The sequence below is a fragment of the Mus caroli genome, unplaced genomic scaffold (genome assembly GCF_978045245.1).
Source record: "Mus caroli unplaced genomic scaffold, Mus_caroli_1 scaffold_1, whole genome shotgun sequence".
In the NCBI taxonomy this organism is placed as follows: Eukaryota; Metazoa; Chordata; class Mammalia; order Rodentia; family Muridae; genus Mus; species Mus caroli.
Window position 1 is genome coordinate 155,820,028 of NW_028227256.1, and position 19,309 is coordinate 155,839,336.

The 19,309-nt window shown below is 45.0% G+C and overlaps 1 protein-coding gene across 2 annotated transcripts in view; it reads right to left on the reverse strand.

The window, feature by feature from the left end:
* Positions 1-3,207: 3,207 nt before the first annotated feature.
* The window catches only part of Brinp2 (BMP/retinoic acid inducible neural specific 2), a 103,509-nt gene continuing 87,407 nt past the window's right edge, over positions 3,208-19,309 (reverse strand). Inside the window, exons 5-8 of one of the 2 annotated variants that reach the window (XM_085842441.1) lie at positions 13,356-13,461; positions 9,646-9,882; positions 7,669-7,891; positions 3,208-5,202 (exon numbers count right to left, since the gene is read on the reverse strand). In XM_085842441.1, coding sequence (XP_085698567.1) covers positions 4,086-5,202; positions 7,669-7,891; positions 9,646-9,882; positions 13,356-13,461 — 1,683 coding nt within the window. In that variant the 3' untranslated portion in view covers positions 3,208-4,085. The remainder of the gene's footprint in view (positions 5,203-7,668; positions 7,892-9,645; positions 9,883-13,355; positions 13,462-19,309) is intronic. The other variant, XM_021166491.2, reaches the window with a different exon arrangement.

A 19,309-nucleotide genomic window follows, 5' to 3' on the forward strand; every position in this document is an offset into this window, starting at 1 on the left:
AGTACAGCCCTCTATCTTCCCATTGGGTTAATTTGGAAGACTTACTTCTCCCAAGGGATATTTTAGCTTCCATACAGAGCATAATGACAAAAGAAGACTTCTCTTAATATTCAGAAGAAACCTACCTGATGAAATTATAGACTTTAGGACAGATCATCATGGAGGCAGAATATTTTGCCTACTCCCGAGGCTGTTCTTCTTATCATGAACCACCATTTTCATACTTTTGAAAAGAAGCCAAGGACAGGATCTGAACCATATGTGATACCCAATATTGTGAGTTCATTTATGTGTTAGGCAGTTCATCACGGAGTACATTTATGGAGTACAGCATGATATTATTAGCAGCAGGTATTAAATATATTATTTAGTATTAGAGGTATTAGTCTCAAGCATTACGGAAGATTAGCATTTGATGTATTAGTTCTTTGAGGTTACAATTAAGGCTTGAATTCCTGGCTGTTATTACCCGGTGCATGGTAGTACTTGAATTGCGATTTAGCTTTAATTCCACAATGAGTTCACCATCATTGACAAACCTGTGCTAATTATGACAGTTCTTTATTTGCAAATGTGTCTGAAAAGAGGTGCCTCACATCTTTAGATTCTCAGACTTTACAGGTGAAATCTTCAACAGCATTCTTTTCTTAATGAATTTCACAAACCTAGATTTATGAAAAACTCTATGCTTAACTAAGTTTCAAGCCTTTAAGACTTCCTCTTAAAGCAGTGGCTCTCAACCTTCACAAAACTGAGACCAATTAATTCAGCTTCTCATGTAGTGACCCCCAACCATAAAAATACTGTTTTCACCTTATAACTATAATTTTTCTACTGCTGTGAATTGTAATATAAATATCTAATATGTGACTCCTAAAAGGGTTGTGACCCATAGGTTAAGAATCCCTGCTCTTAGTTGACCTTGACCACCTACTATGTCCCTGCCTTATTTCTTTGTGTCTTCAAGGAGCAAAATCTTTGGTCTGCTGCCTTAATCCAAGCTCTCCTACACTGGGCACTCCATAATCCTCTGTCCCAGTTCCCAAACAAATGAATAGGCAAAGTATTAAATGTCTACTCTTGCATTTCATGTTATCCTAGACCTCTATCACTGTTCCTTGTACCTGATATCAAAGAGGCACTGATAGAGCATAGGACTTTTAGCTGTAGTTGATACATTCAACTTCACAGTTTACAGCTTTCAACAGGCAGGGAATGAACTCTCTGTAATAGCTGAAGACATTCTTAAAACTGTAACATCTCAGAATTCATCTCACATCAGGCTTCTCAGAGGTTTCCAACAACATGTCCCTCAACACTCACAAGAGGACATTTTTCCTAGCAACACTGTGGCCCATTGCGATGTCTGATTCAGAGGCATTGGGCTGAGGCACAACAGTGGGACTGACCCGAGGGGAACCTGGATCTCTGTGTGTTGATTCACTTCCTACAGAGGCAATCATGTCCCACCACTTGGGCTCCACGCTGTTAACTTTATGCACAGTAGATTGCCAATTGCTGTCTTTCCACTCTGAGTTTTCACTATGCACAGCGGCTGACAATTTGCCACATAAAAAAGTGTTCCCGTAATTTATGAGTGGAAGTTTCTGTCCACCCACTCCTACAGCATGTAGACAGGATCATTTGGAGTGCTAAAAGCAGACTCCACTGTCTGCCTTGCACCTCTTGAAGCCCATCGTTGGCATATATCAAAGTCTTCCTGACATTTGCAACCCTCTTCTCTCCAAGAGTATCCTCCTCTGCCACTTCTCAGAACTCCCATTGATGAGGATGTCATCTGCTGCCTCTATTTCCCACAGCTAAGGAGCTTGATATAAACCCCACTTAGCAAGCATCGGTTTGAACTGGAACTAGACAGCCTATAACAATCCCAGCACACTGGATTTCTACCCTTAACACTTTGGGGGAAGAAGTGACTCAGGCCAGTTACCTACCTCAGATTTTTGTTGTTGTGGTCATTGTTGTAATTGGAAGATGCTAGAATAATTAAATATGACATCACATTCTTCTCTATATAACAATGAGCATACAAGACTCTTGGGCAGATGGGGCTATCTTATCAGTACTTCCCATTTTGTTTCCTACGAACAAACATGTATCAAAGCTACGGAATGAGCTATTTAGTATTTCTGTGGTTATTTGCTCTGAATAAAAATGGGTTTGCCGTACTTACACATTGTAAGTGAACATGAAGCATGTAGAAAGAGAAATGGTTCTCTACGTAATATGCTACAAATTGACCTCCCACTGCTGTGAGGGGTGACTGACCTGAGACGTATGCTTTTGTCTAGTATGTGTAGGTTGTCGAAGTGAGGAATGGAGGGGGCCAATATATTTGTATCTTTGTCAATCTCCTTAAAGAGTGAGCCCAGACCATAAGACCTGTAACACAGGAGAGCTTCCTGATGTCCACAGGAGCACTGGCAACACTGTGCCCCTCTTGGTGGCTTTTACCACTAAAAATGCAGCTTCTTTGTGAGCAAAAACTTTCCAATCCTCTGATGCGATAAAGGGATATTCTGGTGCCAGGGCCCTTGCTGACTCTCTAAGAGAGTTCTGTTCCATTTTCATTTAATGTTTTCCTACCCTCCTTCTCTCTGTGTGTCACACACACACACACACACAAACACATACACAAACACACATACACAAACACACACACACTTGGGCATGCAATAATACATACATGCACACACATATGTGCATATATATGTATATGTGCATATATATATGTGTATATATATATGTATATATATATATATATATATATATATATATATATATATATATGAACACATACTCCCATGCGAGCATACACACAAACACACACACACACATACTTGGGTACATACATACATACATACATTCATATATATATTCACATACTTACATGCACATACATACATACACACACTCACATGCACATACATATGCACACACACATACATATGTGAACATACACTCTCCTGTACATATATACATATGCACACACACACACACACACAAGGACCCCCCCACACACAGACAAGAACACCCACTCTCATATGGCACTGTGCATCCTCTTACCAGACAACAACAATAATAAACATTTAGGTGAACCAAGGAACTATGTCTCTTTTTCATCTTCCCACTAAAAAAGGTCTTCAAAATGTATTAAACCAAGTAAAACTTTACTCATAGGTTCATGTGACTGGAGTAGGTTGACAAGAAAAACAATCACAAAATAAATATTTTTTGTTTTGTTGTTTTTTTTTTTTTAAAAAAAGAACATTTCCATATATGTTGTCTCTCTAACTTGACAAAACTGCTTCCTTGAACAGACAGGTGCTGTGGGAAGAGGGCTCCGGATGAACTGTGAGGGGCTCTTGGAACAAGTCAAAACTCTGAAACTGGGGAGGCCAAGGAAGTGAGGGAGCTGGCAGGAGGAAGAAGTGGGCGGGCGAGTGAGCAAGGAGGCTGTGGCCTGCCCTTATCATGGGCTCCTCTGCCTAGCACTGCACACACTTCCTAAGGACACCAAGAGCGGTAGACCCAAGGCCTCCAGGGTGCAGGGAGGCACTGTACAAAAAGTAAGAAGCCGTGCTGGGAGTCACGGAACAACGACATTTTAAGAAATCTGGTTAAAAAGAATACAAAAGTGACTCCACAGAGGGGAGGTCCCCGCCCCTCCCACTTCTGTCCCCTCTTGCTACCCTCCATGACAAGAATCACTTTGAAGCATTTTTCTTCAGTCATTTCTTTCCTGATTTAGCCAGCTTTTATCTCTTCCTTAGCTCTTCTTCAACTGCATTCATTTTAGAGAGCACCGACTTTACAGATTCGAGGCTGCTGGGCTGTGGCCTCCCTGTGAGTGTGTGTGGTAGGGCGTTGTATGCACGTGTGCATGTGTGCAGTGGCTGTTTCATTGTCTTTCGCCTGCTTCAGTCCAAGCCTTGAGCTCCCATCTCCCGGGTGCTAAAAGTCTCTTGGAAGCACTCTGGTGGCACTGAGGTGAGGGCTTGGATTATCTTTGTACCCTGAATGTATGGTTCAACTCTCTGACCAGCACTGGGGTAGTTCCCCCATTAGCTACAGAGTTTGCCCGTCTCATACTCCACAGGATTTGGCAGCTTGGAATTAAAAGCTCTCAGGGAGGACTGGATCCTGCCCACCTCATTGTTGGCCAGCTTGAGCCTATGCCGGAGCAAGCAAGAGAAAAGGTCGAGCCGGACTTTGCCAGGGGGAGAGAGTTGGTTTACCCGGTCTCTAAGCTCAATGAGTTGTAAGAGTGCAGAGTCCTGGGAACCTTGAGTATACGGGTAGTCCAGCTGGAGAATTAAATCTCGGATAGCATCTGGGTCAAAGGGCAGGCTGTAGCCAAAGACCTGCAAGGTGTTGATTTTCATGTAGCCCAAATTCTTGGAGGGATCAGTCATCTCCAGGGGCTCATAGTAGATTGTCTCGTTGGAGCTGTCATCCAGGGACTTGATTCGGCTCCGTAGGTAAACATGGACTGTCTCAAAAAAAGTCTTCCACCTGTTCCCCAAAGTAATAGTCCAGTTTTGGCACTGGGCAGCTGCGTCCACATTAGTCCTTTCCCAGTCTGGGAAGTTGCCCTCGTTAACAGGCATGAACCAGCTCTCTGAGTGGCTGCCCCCAAAGGGGTTCACGTAGATGGCCATGACCGGCTCCAAGGTGCTGTTCTTAGTGAGGCAGATCTGCAAGGACAAGGCCAACATCACGTGCACCAGCCCAGGCTTGTACTTGTTGCTCTTCAAGGTCAGGAGCATCCGCTTCCTCCAGGAAGGGTCAAACCAGCTGCCCAGGCGCATGTCATTGCTGATAAAGATGGAGTGTACCTCGATGCGGCTATCTCGCTTCTGCAGCAGGTACTTTAGCTCAAGGTCCTGCAGGTCTGTCTCCAGCCCAAGGAAGTTCTCCAGGGACTCAGCTACCTCTGGCCGACACAGTCCCTGGGCTAGCACATAACCAGGGTTACAACTCCCACAGCGCGTGCTATTGTCTGAAGCACAGTGGGCACATGCAGGCCCTTCCCCCAAGGCACATGGGATGGGGCCCTGGCAGGAAGATTGGTCATAGGGGCAGGTGCAGCTGTGGCTCTGTTCCAGGAACGTCCCAGGGAAGGTGCTTTCTCCACAGTAGAGAAGGGACTGGATTCGGTTCCACCAGAAAGACAAGGATCTTGAAAGGATAAAATAAAGAAACAAGAGTCAGAGGAAGATGCATACCACACGACTGTTTTCCCCAGGAGTGCTCACCACTGTCCTCCCCAGGAGTGCTCACCACTGTCCTCCCCAGGAATGCTCACCACTGTCCTCCCCAGGAGTGCTCACCAATGTCTTACCCAAGAGTGCTCACCACTGTCTTCCCCAGGAGTGGTCACCACTATCTTCCCCAAGAGTGCTCACCACTGTCCTCCCCAGGAGTGCTCACCACTGTCCTCCCCAGGAGTGCTCACCACTGACCTCCCCAAGAGTGCTCACCACTGTCCTCCCCAGAAGTGCTCACCACTGTTTTCCCCAAGAGTGCTCACCACTGTCCTCCCCAGAAGTGCTCACCACTGTCTTCCCCAAGAGTGCTCACCACTGTCCTCCCTAGGAGTGCTCACCACTGTCCTCCCTAAGAGTGCTTGCCACTGTCCTCCCCAGGAGTGCTCACCACTGTCCTCCCCAGGAATGCTCACCACTGTCCTCCCCAGGAGTGCTCACCAGTATCCTCTCCAGAAGTGCTCACCACTGTTTTCCCCAAGAGTGCTCACCACTGTCCTCCCCAGAAGTGCTCACCACTGTCTTCCCCAAGAGTGCTCACCACTGTCCTCCCTAGGAGTGCTCACCAGTATCCTCCCCAGGAGTGCTCACCAGTATCCTCCCCAAGAGTGCTTGCCACTGTCCTCCCCAGGAGTGCTCACCACTGTCCTCTCTAGGAGTGCTCACAACTGTCCTCCCTAGGAGTGCTCACCACTGTCCTCCCTAAGAGTGCTCACCACTGTCCTCCCCAGGAGTGCTCACCACTGTCCTCTCTAGGAGTGCTCACAACTGTCCTACCTAGGAGTGCTCACCACTGTCCTCTCTAGGAGTGCTCACAACTGTCCTCCCTAGGAGTGCTCACCAGTATCCTCCCCAAGAGTGCTCACCACTGACCTCCCCAGGAATGCTCACCACTGTCCTCCCTTACAGTGCATACCTCGTCCTCCCTAAGAGTGTTGGGGCAGTGACTAATAGGTAGGGTATGAGGGAGAGGTTGAGAAAAAGAACAAAGCCACAAGACCTCTAAGTGATGGAGACCCTATTGCTCTACTTTGGACCAACTGAGTTAAGTCTGGAGCACTGCATGGTGGATCAGCCGGAAATATTTGTCAATAGATGTGTCCTGCATGCCCAATTTCATTCAGGTCATCTTGTCATTCCCCCCTTTTCAAAACTGGAGGCTTTTCAATGTCATGTATCAAATCTAGCTTCTTAGGTTTCCCTATAGCATGGCTCTTCAGACATTTCATACTCTTGCCAAGTTCATGCTCACCTTAAAGTCGTTCCTAAATAGGCTGTTCCCAGTGTCTCTATCAAAGGACAACTCCAGTCAATGTCTCATCACTATGTTCTTGTTTAATCCATGGCAACTGTCTGTATATAAAACTACTATTGGTTTATTGGGCATTTTATTTATAGCTGGCTTCTTGGAAGTACAGTGAGGACAGGGACCCTGTGAGGTCTACTAACACACTCTCAGAGAGCAAGCTTATGTCCTGCACATGATGGGCATTTAGAAATTAGTTGCTGAAAGAGATATTAGCCATCTCAATAACCCCTGGTGGCCTGACTTATGGATAACACTGCTACCTCCCTCCTTTCCTGTGTCATAGTTAGAACGGCATGTGAGAGGAGCTTTACTTGCCAGAGTATATCCATCCCAGGGATGCCTATCTGTTCTTGTACAAGCTGTTCAAGACTCCCTTCTCTTAGGAAGTTTTTCTCTCCAGCCTTTGCCTCTTCAGAACTTTCCTTTTTAATACCTTTGCTACTTATTTTTTTTAAATTATGTCCTGTGTCTGCCCCCATTAATTTTACTCAGGGTTTTTAAAATTTTTTATGTATTTACATGTTTGCTAAATCTTTCCTTGTCAATGGTGTCCTCTGTAGCTAAATAGCAGGGCATGGACTAGATGAGTAATACATTTTTAATGAACGCACATATGAATGAGTAAATAAATAAATGGATCCTATCATAGCCTACTCCCAGCCTATGGGAAGAGTCTGAATCTCAGCTTCCTTCCCTCCCATGACTCAGGCAAGTGTGAGTCACTTGTTTGAAACAATCTAACATGTCTACTCTCATCATCTGCACTTGATCTGTGAGCTTGAACTCAACTCTTTTCCTCACTAGAAGACTTGGAAAAGAACAAGTGAGAATTGGGGTTATTAGACTAGTATTCAAATCGACTACAGTTTATACACAAGTGACACAAGGCTCCTTTAACTTCATACACAACTGAGGATTGGAAGTGACAAATAGGGGAGCCGAGTCTGCAGGTCCAGAATGACTGAATGGGTCACCACATTCTGTTCTTCCACGTTGACCACAGCATCTTTCCTGGCCTCAGCAGCTACAGCCAGGAGTTGCTGGGCGCAGGCTTCCAGCCTGCGTGCTCACCTCTCCTTAGGCAGGCGGAAGCGAGGCTGCCGATGACAGCGCTTGCAGAGATTGAAGAGGCGGCGGACGATCCGGTGCATCTTCTTTAACAGGACTTTCAAGCTGGCTCCCAGCTGCTGATAACGGTGCTGGAGGTTAGAGTCCATGGTCCAGTACTGGGAGATGGCTGTGGAGTTCAGGAACCGGTCACTGGGAAGCCTCTTCAGCAGGGTCTGGAATTCTTCTGTGGGCAAAAGGAGAGGGTCTGAGCAGGGCGAAGCTATATAGTCCTGGGAACACAGATTGTTGGTTTCTCAGTCCCAGAGGCCCCTCAGAGCCACTGCATAAGAAAGTGGGCTCATTCACATCCACTAAGTTTTAAAATTACATATGGCTTTATTAAAAATTAATTAGCATACCATGAAATATAGCTTCAGGATGCTATTTTTGAATGTATTCATTTTTATTCAGATGTTTATTCATATGTTTACTCATTTATTCAAATGTTTATTCATATGTTCTGTGTCTTTGCTACATGTGTGCAGTGACTCACAGAGACCATAAGGAGGGGTCAGGTCTCCTGAAGCAGTAATTACAGGTGGTTGTAAACAACCCAACATGGTTGCAAGCAACCAGTCTCAAGTCATCTGAAAGAACCTTTCATGCTCTTAACTACTGAGCCATCTCTCCAGCCCCAGCTTCAGAGGTTATTAATCCAGTAAGTCTTTGATTTTCAAAACAGGTCTCTTGTCACTCTTCCAATGGCTAGAAATCCTAGTTTTAGTGATAGCCTTGGGATGTATCTATTTTTCTTTTATTTCTCCAGATAACTCACCCATGTAACTATCTCTTCTCTTATATAATATATCCCTGATATTACAATGCTCCTTCCCACTTCTCCCAGTTCATCCCTCCCCCCCCCCCCTTTCTGTCTCTCTTAGGCCAAGTCTCTCTGGTGAAAGAGGTAAACAGGCTCAATGATAGGCAAATATTGGCACAGAGAGGTACTGTACCCAGCTAAGAAATATTAGAAACATTTGGTCCCTGAGCCTTTCCCTCCACAGGCCGGTTCTCTGATTCTCTAAGATCCTCTGGCTCTCTCAGGCTCATGATCACATAGGCACTCTTCTCTGAAGCTAGTAGAGAAGAGACTTGATGTCTGCCTCCAGCCTCTCAGTTTAAGTTCTTCTGAGATTCCTCAGCACAGTATGCTTTCTGAACTCAGGCTCGGGGCTCACTTCTTTGCTTTACCTTGGGACCTGCCAGCACCTGACCCACCTGGCAGAGGTCATTTATTCCCCTCTAGTCCCTCACAGTGGTGAAAGCTGAAGGGTTGTAAAACAGAGCCTACTACTCCTAGCTCAAAGCATGGGCCAGGGTCTCAAACTTGACTTTTTTTTTTTTTTTTTTGTAATGGCTTCTGGTACTGACCTCCTGCTGTCACTCTGTTTTAAAGACGAGGATGTTCTAGCACTGAAGAGCTATGTGGTTAAGCCAAAGCAGGACAGTTGGTCAGTAATAGGACAGGAAGCAAATCTAACCTTTCAGACTCCAGGTCTTAAGCTGACACTGATAATCAGTTATGGCAGCAACAAGCAACAGATGATTTCCACTGGGTATCAACTAGAACCATTCTGTATATACCTCATATATTCAGCAACTATTTATCATGTGCAAGCATTGTGCTAGACACCATGCAATCAGTAGCCAGCAGAACTGACAAATCCTATACTTTCAATGATATTTATCTTAATTTATTAAGTTATCACACACTTCTAAGTTAGGTACTGTAATTATTTGCAAAAAAAAAAAAAACAAACCAAAAAAAAAACAAATCACACCACTTAAGACCCTTGGTGACCATAATAATCTTTCCTCCCTTAGAAGCTCACCAAAATAGTATGTTGAAATCCAGGTCAGACTCCTCATTTTCTAGCTCTGTACCTCACAGCATCTACTCTTTGTGATGGGAAAATTCTGAGCTAGTAGCCTGCTTACCGGACTCTTCAAACTGCCTGTTGTGAGTGGCCCAGGAGTCTTGGATCTGCAGCAAGCTGTCTTCCATAGCCTGAATGTCAGCATCAGGACAGTTGCATTCCGGGAACGTAGGGCTGCACTTGCACCAGCAGTCATTCTCCCTGCAGACCAGCTCACCCTCGGAGCTGCATGTGATGTAGCTGAGTGCTGCAGCCACAAACCGCTCACGCAGGTGTTCAGGGAGCAGCACCTGCAGGCCTGGGGAAGAGAGGAACGAGGAGTCACTGAGCAGAACAGGTGTGTGTGTGTGTGTGTGTGTGTGTGTGTGTGTGTGTGTGTGTCGGGGGCTGGGTGGGTGGAAGAATGACTCTGTCTTCTCACACCCCAAGGCTGTAGGAATCCAAACGGGTTTTGCTGACTGGGCCTGAGGATGGTCACCCCAGGGTCTGATCTTGCTGAGCTGGTTGGAAGAGAGGGCCTTCCTAGCCCCTGTGACAGATGGGGGAGGATCTGAATATGCAGATGAGAAACATCAAAGCCTCAGGCTTAGCCTTACTCTTCACATCAGCCAAATTGAGAGTATGTCTTTCCTAAGAACTGGCTTCCTGGCTACACATCAGTTCTTCTTGGAGAAAAATAGGAAGACGGCTCAGATAAAATAAGTTTAAAGCCCTTATGGGGTCAAATTTGAGATTTGCTGAGCTTGCTCTGCCTCCACCAGCCATCCTGCTTAGAGTTTCATGAAACTTGGCAGTAGGCATGCTCAGACATTACTAAATGCTAACCATTCTGAGCCTCCCAGTCCAGCCTAGATAACTGAAGATGTTGTTCTGGTTGTGAGATGGGGATAGGCACGGCAGGCAAATTGGTAGTAGCTCTCAGCGTCTTCCCACTGTAAAGGGTGCTGCTGTTGTTTTATTTTGTTCCCTCAAAAAAGCTGAGTTCACATTCCTTACATGGCTGATGATGAATTAAAAACCCCTGATCTTCCTGTCTCTCCTCTACTAAGTTCTGGGGTTACCAGTGTTTGTCACCATGTCCAACTTCATATTGATGTTTGTTGTTCTTGTTTTAAATGAGGAAATAAAAGTCAACTGACCACAGTGACCAACTCAAGTCCTAACACTGCTGTCTATCACTGCCTGTTTCACAAGGTGACACTGCTTACGTGGGAATGGTTGCCTATCACAGTATGACTTAACTCTTAAGATATGAATGCAGGACAGAAGCCTATGCCTCAAGATTCATCTGGCCATTCGGCCTGCATAGGTTGGGATGACTTCCTCTTCAAGATGGCCTCTACTGGTCTTGGATAGAATGTAGCAAACTACTCCAAGCTTCAGATTTCTCATGAGAAGTATATCAGTTTACAAGTAGAATATACCCCAGGATGGCTTCAAGCCACAGGTAAGGTGGCTGTTGGATGCATTTACAGGAAACTCTTTCCATAGGGATATTATTAGACCTTGTACCAGAGAAATGCTGAGTAGAAGGACCCCTGAATATAAGGAGCCCCTTTCCTGAAATGTTGGCTGCAGCTTTATTTTTACATCCTTGACTTTGTCCTTGGCAGGGAATCAAAGAGCTCACAGTGTGTGTCCCAGCCTCAGCAGACCTCACACTATAACTTAAAGTTGTCAACAGCCGTGGAGGTTTTCTGTTCTCACATGAAGTCCGCCTCCTACTTGGAACTGCTATGAAATTTCCCTTTCTGGATTCTGTGCCCGCCATGGCACTTGACAGTGCCCCTTCAACACGGATACCCAATCCACATGCTTGCTTTCAACACTTACCCTCCTCACGTAGTCTCCCTCCATGTCCCTACAGCCTCCCTCCTCCTCACCAGAACATTTCCCATTGCTATAAAGTTGGTGCCCTGAGCAATGTCTGAAGGCGTGATGGGCTATAAAATTAAACAGCATAAAGCATTCCAAATGAACCACCAGGCATTCTGAACCTTGCTCACTGCTAATTTCCAGACACACATCCAACTCTTACAGGAACATAGGAGAAGAGAGATATTAGTTACCTTGGGATCTCTAAATAAGTCTTTTACTCCCTTTATTGTATGTTTGTTGATTCCTAAAGCAATGTTGGTGGCATCTGGCTCAGACTGCTTGAAATTTGTAATCGTAGATCCTGGGTTGAGGGCTATTGATTTTGTAATGCTGGGATAGTAATATCTTAAACAGAGGCCAATTCAGTTAGCCCTTCCTTATGAAAAATGAACTTCCCCTAGTGAATCAGTTTGCATAGTTCTTCTCTAAAGCACTTGAGGAACAAAGCTGGGTTGGGTATTTCCACTTGTTCCTCAGTCTTTGAACCTACAACAGTGGGCTTTTTTTTTTCTTTCTTTGCTCTATTCTGTCTCCAGTCCAAATGTTCCTGCTCATTTCTTCCAAATCCCACTCCTGGCTTTGAAGTTCTCATGGAAGACCATAGACAGGGAAATGGAAAGCAAGAGCCACTTTCTTGCTGTGATTATAGATCAGTAGTCCCAGTGTCTGTAGATCTCCTCTCTGAGCTGGAGTTAGTGAGACCACAATCACAGGTGTTAAGGCCATTTGTTCCTAAGTGTGACTTTGGTCACAAAAGCAATCACCAAACTAATTCCAGGCTTATAAGGTCTTGTGTCTGATCCCTATGGGATAATGTTACAGATTTTGAAAAGGAACACACTGGAAGGGTGTAGATGCCAAGTGGATGGAGCAATCAGTCACTAGTATGGGGCAGACCCTTACAGGGTTTTCCCCAGAACTGATGGAAAGTTGCTACATGCTGGTCCTAGGATTTGTGGTGATTCTTGGCTTAGGAAGGACTTAACTGAGGCAGGTAAGCATAGACTTAGTAATCCAGGATCTAGTTGTTTAGAGCTATGTAAACACTTCTATTGCAAATACAATTGGCAGCCTAGAGCTTTGACCTGCATGTGCTATGTGTGTGCGTGCCCACACAGACACACACAGAGACACACACACACACACAGACACACACACTACTCCAAACAATGCATCTAGCGACTGTTAGCAACCTAGCACTCCCACCTTCAAGGAACTGCTCATGCGCTCTGCTCTGAACAACAGAGTATACTTTTCTTCCTCTCTATAGCCCATCAAAGTTACAGTCTATTCACTTGTACTCTGCTTGCACCCAGGTCTGAAGCAGGGGAATCAATGTGGCCTAGATTGCTTTTGAGCACATAGGCCATAAGATAAAACTGTGTCCCCACGTGATCTGTTTGAAAGACTCTGTTATACACCACCCTATACCTATGCCTAGTTGGATGTGCATGTGGTTAAACTCACACATTATGGGATAGAACATTAACAGTACAAAATATGGTCATGGGATTTAATCTGTGTATCTAAGTAGAGAGTCATCCTTGCCCCTAATAACCAGTTCCTCCTCCTCTTGGACTCCATAAAAGGAAGGCCGAGGCAGTCATCTGGGCCCTTGAGTACCTTCATTCCTGAAGCCTGCTGTCAATTCTGACAGTTGATTTCTGATCTGTACCACTGATTTGCTTTGAATAAAGTTCCTTTGCTCATTTAGCAAATCCATTTGATCCTTATTTCAATACTCTCAAGCGGAGGCCAAGAGCCTGGACACAGCCATCCCAGACCCTGACCCCTGATAACATATACAAATGAGAAAACAAGATCTTTCCTTTCTCAAGGATCCGGAATTCCCAGTAGGCCTGAGCCGTGTGAAACCACCCTGCATCTGCTTACCCAGTAACTGCACCTTGTTCTCCGGACTCTGAACCAGGACAGAGCTGACTGAGTCCAGGTTGTCATAGTTGCTGCAGCCCAGTGGACCAGTCCTGGTCTCTGTGACCTAGAGAAGAAGGGACAAGGTATGAACTCAAAAAAACAAGAGGAAGATTTCTCTCTGCTCTTGGCTTGTAGCCATCTACTTGGAGACTCTGTGTCCTGACCCTGACCTAAGGAACTGCATTTGCATATCATAGGAATCTGAAATGACTTTGTCTCTTCATCCTGAGTCAGTGAACATCTATTCTGTGTGGTTGGTGGCACAGTTGCATGTGGTTGAGAGCCTTTTAAAGGGAAGCAAATGTATAGCCAGGAAGTTGAACATGGAGTAAAACTTTAAAGTCGATATCTCCCTTGTCCCTCATCTAGATGGAAGCAAAGGGACAGATGTGGACCCTGGTAGCCTGTGAGTGAGCTAGTTATATCCACTTAATGTAGTGCTCACAGGTTTTAGAGATCCTGAAGATGAAAAGCACTAGAGAAATACAAGTTATGAGTATTATTATTAGCATTAAACATTTAAGTTCCACCTCAGCACCAAGATGTCCTTAGAGAAAATCAGCCATGGGCTTACTACATATTTTAATAAGAATATTAAATATACATAAGCTCTTATAGCCACGTAATATTCCAAACACCGTATTTTAAAATATTATAAAGTTGGCCCATCAGTTTTCCTTGATGTTTAAAGTATAAGATGAAAAATAGGGAGCTTTAAATTCACTGAAATAATTATGTAATAAGAATGATGGGAACCGGAGGCCCTTTCTTCTCGGGAGCTCCAAAGTCTTTGCCAACAATCAATCAACCAATCAAGAAGTATTTATTGAACAGCCCCTGTTCAATTCCACCCAATTCATCAAACATTCATAGGGCGCCTTTCTGAAGCCCTTCCGAGGGTCTACCTGGTACTGCTGACCCCCTCTTGTAGCTCCAGGCACCTGTGCTTTGTAGCCGGCACGTGAGCGGCAGTTTTACATCCTTTCCTGAGAGTACTTGATTCGTGCCTGATTCCCACACTGTAGACTCCACAGACATAAGTTCATATTTATTTTTGCCCGCCGTGAGTGATGTCAGTAGCAGCTAGTGAGGTGTCTGGTATATCCTAAGTAAGCAGTGAACCTGAGAATGTATGAGTAATGTATTTTAGTCTTTTCAGGGAGGAAGGCACAATGATATATAAGCTATGAAATGAGTCATTCAAGAAAGGCAGGTAGATTACAAATGACTGACAGAAGGAGTTGTGACCAAAGATGAGTCACATGAAGCATGTCCCTAGGCCGAGGGAAAACAAATAGAGCAGAGAAAACAAAACACCACTGAAGCAAGTCTTAAGATAAGTAGGAAGAAGCTGGTGGTGATGGCACATGCCTTTAATCCCAGCATTGGGAAACTAAAGGCAAACAGATGGATCTCTGGGCTGGAGGCCAGCCTGGTCTACAGAGAAAGTTCCAGGACAGCTAGGGCTACACAGAGGACTAAAACACTGAACCAACCAACTAAATAAAAGTGTGTGTGTGTGTGTGTGTGTGTGTGTGTGTGTGTGTGTGTGTGTGTGCAGGCAGTAGACAGAAGAGGAGTTATGGTAAATATGTCATAAGGAGAAAATTTTAAAAAGAAAGACATCAGGATCTTCAGCACAGAATCCAAACTACATAGGTACATGCCTGTCTCCCTATGGAACCCAAAATGCAGAAGACATCGCAGAGGGAATCCTGTTTACCTAGGTTTAGAAATTGCATGGAGAATAAAGTTGTCAAGTGGAAGATCGAATGATACCACAGACACTGGGAAAGGAGTCAGAACTGGTCCCTGAGCTTCCATCAGCTGCTTCAGCAACTCACTCTCAGAACCATATCTCAACCCTTCCACTTTTCCCAAAAGTAACCACAGTCCCAAGAGCTGAGTGGCCGGCCTGGTGGTATCTGAAAGACAGAATAGTCTTCGGGATTGATTGACTGATTGATTGATTATTTGATTGATTGACTGATTATGAGGGAGTCTTGCCTGGAACTTATGATATTGCCCAGCTAGTCTTCATAACAGTCCTCCTGCCTCAGCCTCCTAAGTGCAAGTGTCACAGGAATAAGCCCTAAATTAAATAAATAAGTCCACAAGTAAATAAATAAATAAGTAAGTAAATAAATAATATTAACATTGGCGCTTTCAGACTGTAGATCTGTGTCATTTCAATTCCTGAGAAAATAAGGCAAAGGGTTGTAGAAACTAAAATGAACTCAGTCTACCTTAAAATGTCATCACATTCTGAACAATATTCTATACAGGCCAGTCTACCTAATATGCTAATTATCTGCCCTCCTCCAAGGGCTAACACTAGACAAAACAAACGGTAATGACTGGACGTTGGTATTGCTATCTGTTAGGTCCCATAAGTCTCACTCAGTACCTGGGGTTCCTCCTAGCACTTCTTACCCTGCCCTCTACCCTCAACCCCTTCCTCCCAAGGGCTAGGCTTCGCTGTGTTCCTTCCCCAAGCTTCTCTTCCTTATACAATTCAGTCATTTTGCCTATGAGCTCTCATGGCTTCTTTTTCTCCTGGCCTGCTCGAGGCCTCTTGGCCCTCAGTTCCCCCAACCCCTTTCTCTCTTTCCCTAGCTCTCCCCTCCTCATTGCCTGGTTCAGTGCTGACTCTTGAAGGTGCCTCTAGCTGTTCTTTCCCTTGTATCTACAAGAAACCTTCTTCTGAAACATATCTAGGAGCCTTCATAGCCTCACTTCTTCTTTTACTATCTGTCTATCAGAGATTGAGAAAATAAGACCTAGATAAGTTAAATGACCAACTCCATAATTTATACGTTGTATCCTACGGGGCTAGGATTAAGTCAGCATATTCTTGAATTCAGTTCAGTTAGTATTAACTCACAGAAGAATGTGACAGTTCCCTCCCCTATGGCACTGGTATAGCAGACCAGTGGGAATATGTTACTCAGATCCCAGTGTTCCGGTGGACCTTCTCAGGCTGGCCTCTCTTCACATGTGGACACTATGTACAGAATGCTTCCTACTGAGTGAGTGGCTGACTAGTGGTCATACTATATTGGAAGACAGAGTCAGACTTCCTTCAAGGCCAAGTCTCCTCTTTCTATAAAACTCCCCATAAGAAGAGCCATGACCAAGAACCAGCACAATTTAGTGAAACCTGTGTGAATGGCAGGGGTAAGGTGGCACACTGTGATATTGAGAAACTAACTTGGCCCTACCTCAAGGCAAGCTGGCCATGGAAAAAAAATCACAAAACTTAACTCTGGCTTCATGCAGGGAGAGAAATCGCAAGCTTTATGCAGGGAAAGGCAGGTCAGAGACAGCCACAACAGAAGCTCTCCTGTGCTCCCTCCGACACCCAAGCCTTTTCTTAGGCAGCACACACTCATCCACTTCCCTCCATCGTTCTCAGCATGCTGAGGCTGGCTGTGATCTTGTGATTTCTTTTTTTTTTTCTTCTGCTAGTCTGAATGTCAGGAAGACAATCAACCTCTGAGAATAGGGGTGAGGTGTGTCCTTTTGTTGCTAGAGAAGCAAGGATGAGAATGAAGAGGTAATACCCTGATGTTACGCCCATGTCCCGATAGAGAGGCTGGTGGCAAGCCGATCTTCATGAGGAAGGCTTGATCAGACTGCACTAGATCCCACAGTTATACTTCTTTTTATCTCTATTCTATTCTGAGACCATCTCTCTCCTCCCTGGATAGGCAATGAGGAAAGAAGAAGAAAGGGGCCTGGAAAAGGGTCTTGTGTCAGGCACTGACTTGTGTAAATAGTATAGACTGAGATAGTCCCACTCCCAACCCCTGTGATGAAGGCCTTGTCTGTAAAGGGCAAGTCTAGAGAATCCTGCAGCTTTGTCAGAGAAGGGGCAGACAGCTCTGGGCGATTATTAAAAGGGTCCATAGAGGTAACAGAAAGTGCAGTTCACTCAGGCGCACACATTTCAAAAAGTGCCTCAGATAAGCTTTCAGAAGGGGAAAATAATTGTGTGCTAATTGGTCTGTTGACAGAGACCATCCTGCCTTCCGAAAGCCCTGATGCTTCTCGAGTTCATTAGCGCATCCAATTTTCCATAATACCAGACTGCACAAAGCATCATTCTAGTGAGCCTACACCCCTCCCCCTTCTTACTTCCAGATTGCTACTGCCCTACCTGGGGGTGGGGGTGGGGGTGGGGCATGCAATGCTAAGAGCAGAGGAAAATGGGCTTCTAATGGTGAGCACCAGGGCTGAGGCACAAAAAGCCCTGTGATGGTGTGTGTGCTTAAAAGGGCTTTAAAGTGAATCTCAGGATGTTGTAGCTTTTCCAAGTTTTTTTTTTTTTTTTTTTTGGATGGGCTATGAGAAATTCTCCCTTTTGCCTAGGGTCCAGCTGGCTTCTGACTGGCTCTGTTCAGTCAGCTCATGGGCTCTTCAATCCCTCTTCACAAGTCCTTCCATATCCTTCTGCCAAAAAAGGTGAATTATAACTATGAAAGAGGACATTTCTCTTCTTTGTGGTGCTGATCCCTTCTAGGAAATTGCAGACATATGCATATCTACAACTTTCACACTGCGCATAGCTTTCCTTCTTCTTTCTTTGGGTGATATCATCTGGTGCCACCCAACCCTATAGCAGAGTCGGGCAGGAATGGCCATCGTCATCTTTACCATCCTGTAGAATGTGAGTGCAGTAACTAATGGGTAGAGATGCCAGCCTGATCATCCCAAAGGGTTCCAGAGACTTCCTGAGGTGCCTTTGCCCTTTAGTTGCCACCAAAAAGTGATCTGTAAGAGCCAGAGGGGAGCATGGCTACGGTTAGGCTGAAAGATTAAAGGGAGTATTTCAATATTTAAAAAAAAAAAAAGGAGTAGCCATAGTAGCTGAAAGTCCTGTGAAGGGGTGAATTGAGTGGTTAGCAACTCAAGTTATGGAAGAGACAAACGGAGTTCAATGGCCCCTCAAGGTCATAGAAACAGTAAGCATGAGGGAGGGCTGAAACCCAAGTAGTTTCGCTTCACTTGTGTTGTTTTCCTCTAAACTCTATAGCCCAGTTTCACCTCTCAAGCATTTTGTTGAACATCTTGCCACATGCCAGATGCTGTAAAGGGACTCGGTGCTATGTGCATACAGTAGAATCCCTACTGCTTTAAGGCCTACTGTCACTGTGAGTGTGGGGAGATGGGGAACAGGCATGAGAACAGACGGAATGTAATGAGACAAATCCTATTTCGGAAGTGTGTGCTGATCAGAGCGAGCCTTATAACACCACAGTGCCGCTGTTTACTGGTTACCAGAGGGACAAAGCAGAGGGGGCAGGGCACCTGTTTCATTCTTCATTATTGCAAAGAAGTTACTGAGCAAGAGTAGAAAGTAACCACGAGTTTGCTTAGAGAAATGACACAGGCAGATGTGCTAGAGGAATTCTCACTTCCTGTAGGCAGAGCAGGTGGGCAGAGCCCTCCCCCTCACCCCATTCATCTCCACCCAATGATAAGAGTAATGAATGAGATGGAGCCCAGCAAGACTACTGCTAAGGCATGCTCCGTAGAAGGAGGCAGTGCTTCGGCAAGTGCTACTGTATAAAGGACCACAAGGATATGCTGCAGGGTGCATCCTGGCCATTGGACCATCCTACTTGGATCTGTAAGTGCTAAGCATCTAGAGAGAAGAGGCAGAATCTGTTGACAGTCATACTGCAGATCAAACCCAGCAGGTAATCAGAGCTGTGAGGTAGGATACCAACATAGCCCTTTGATCCTCAACTTAGCACAATGTCTTTGAAATCCGTACACCTCACTAAAGACTGCAAAGGGTGGAGAAAATAGGAAATCATCCCTTTTTATGCATGGTTTTCCCAGTTGTATCCTATGGGAAGAAGCCATTGTACTGCCAGAGAAAACCTTAGGCCAGTCAGTGCAGTGGC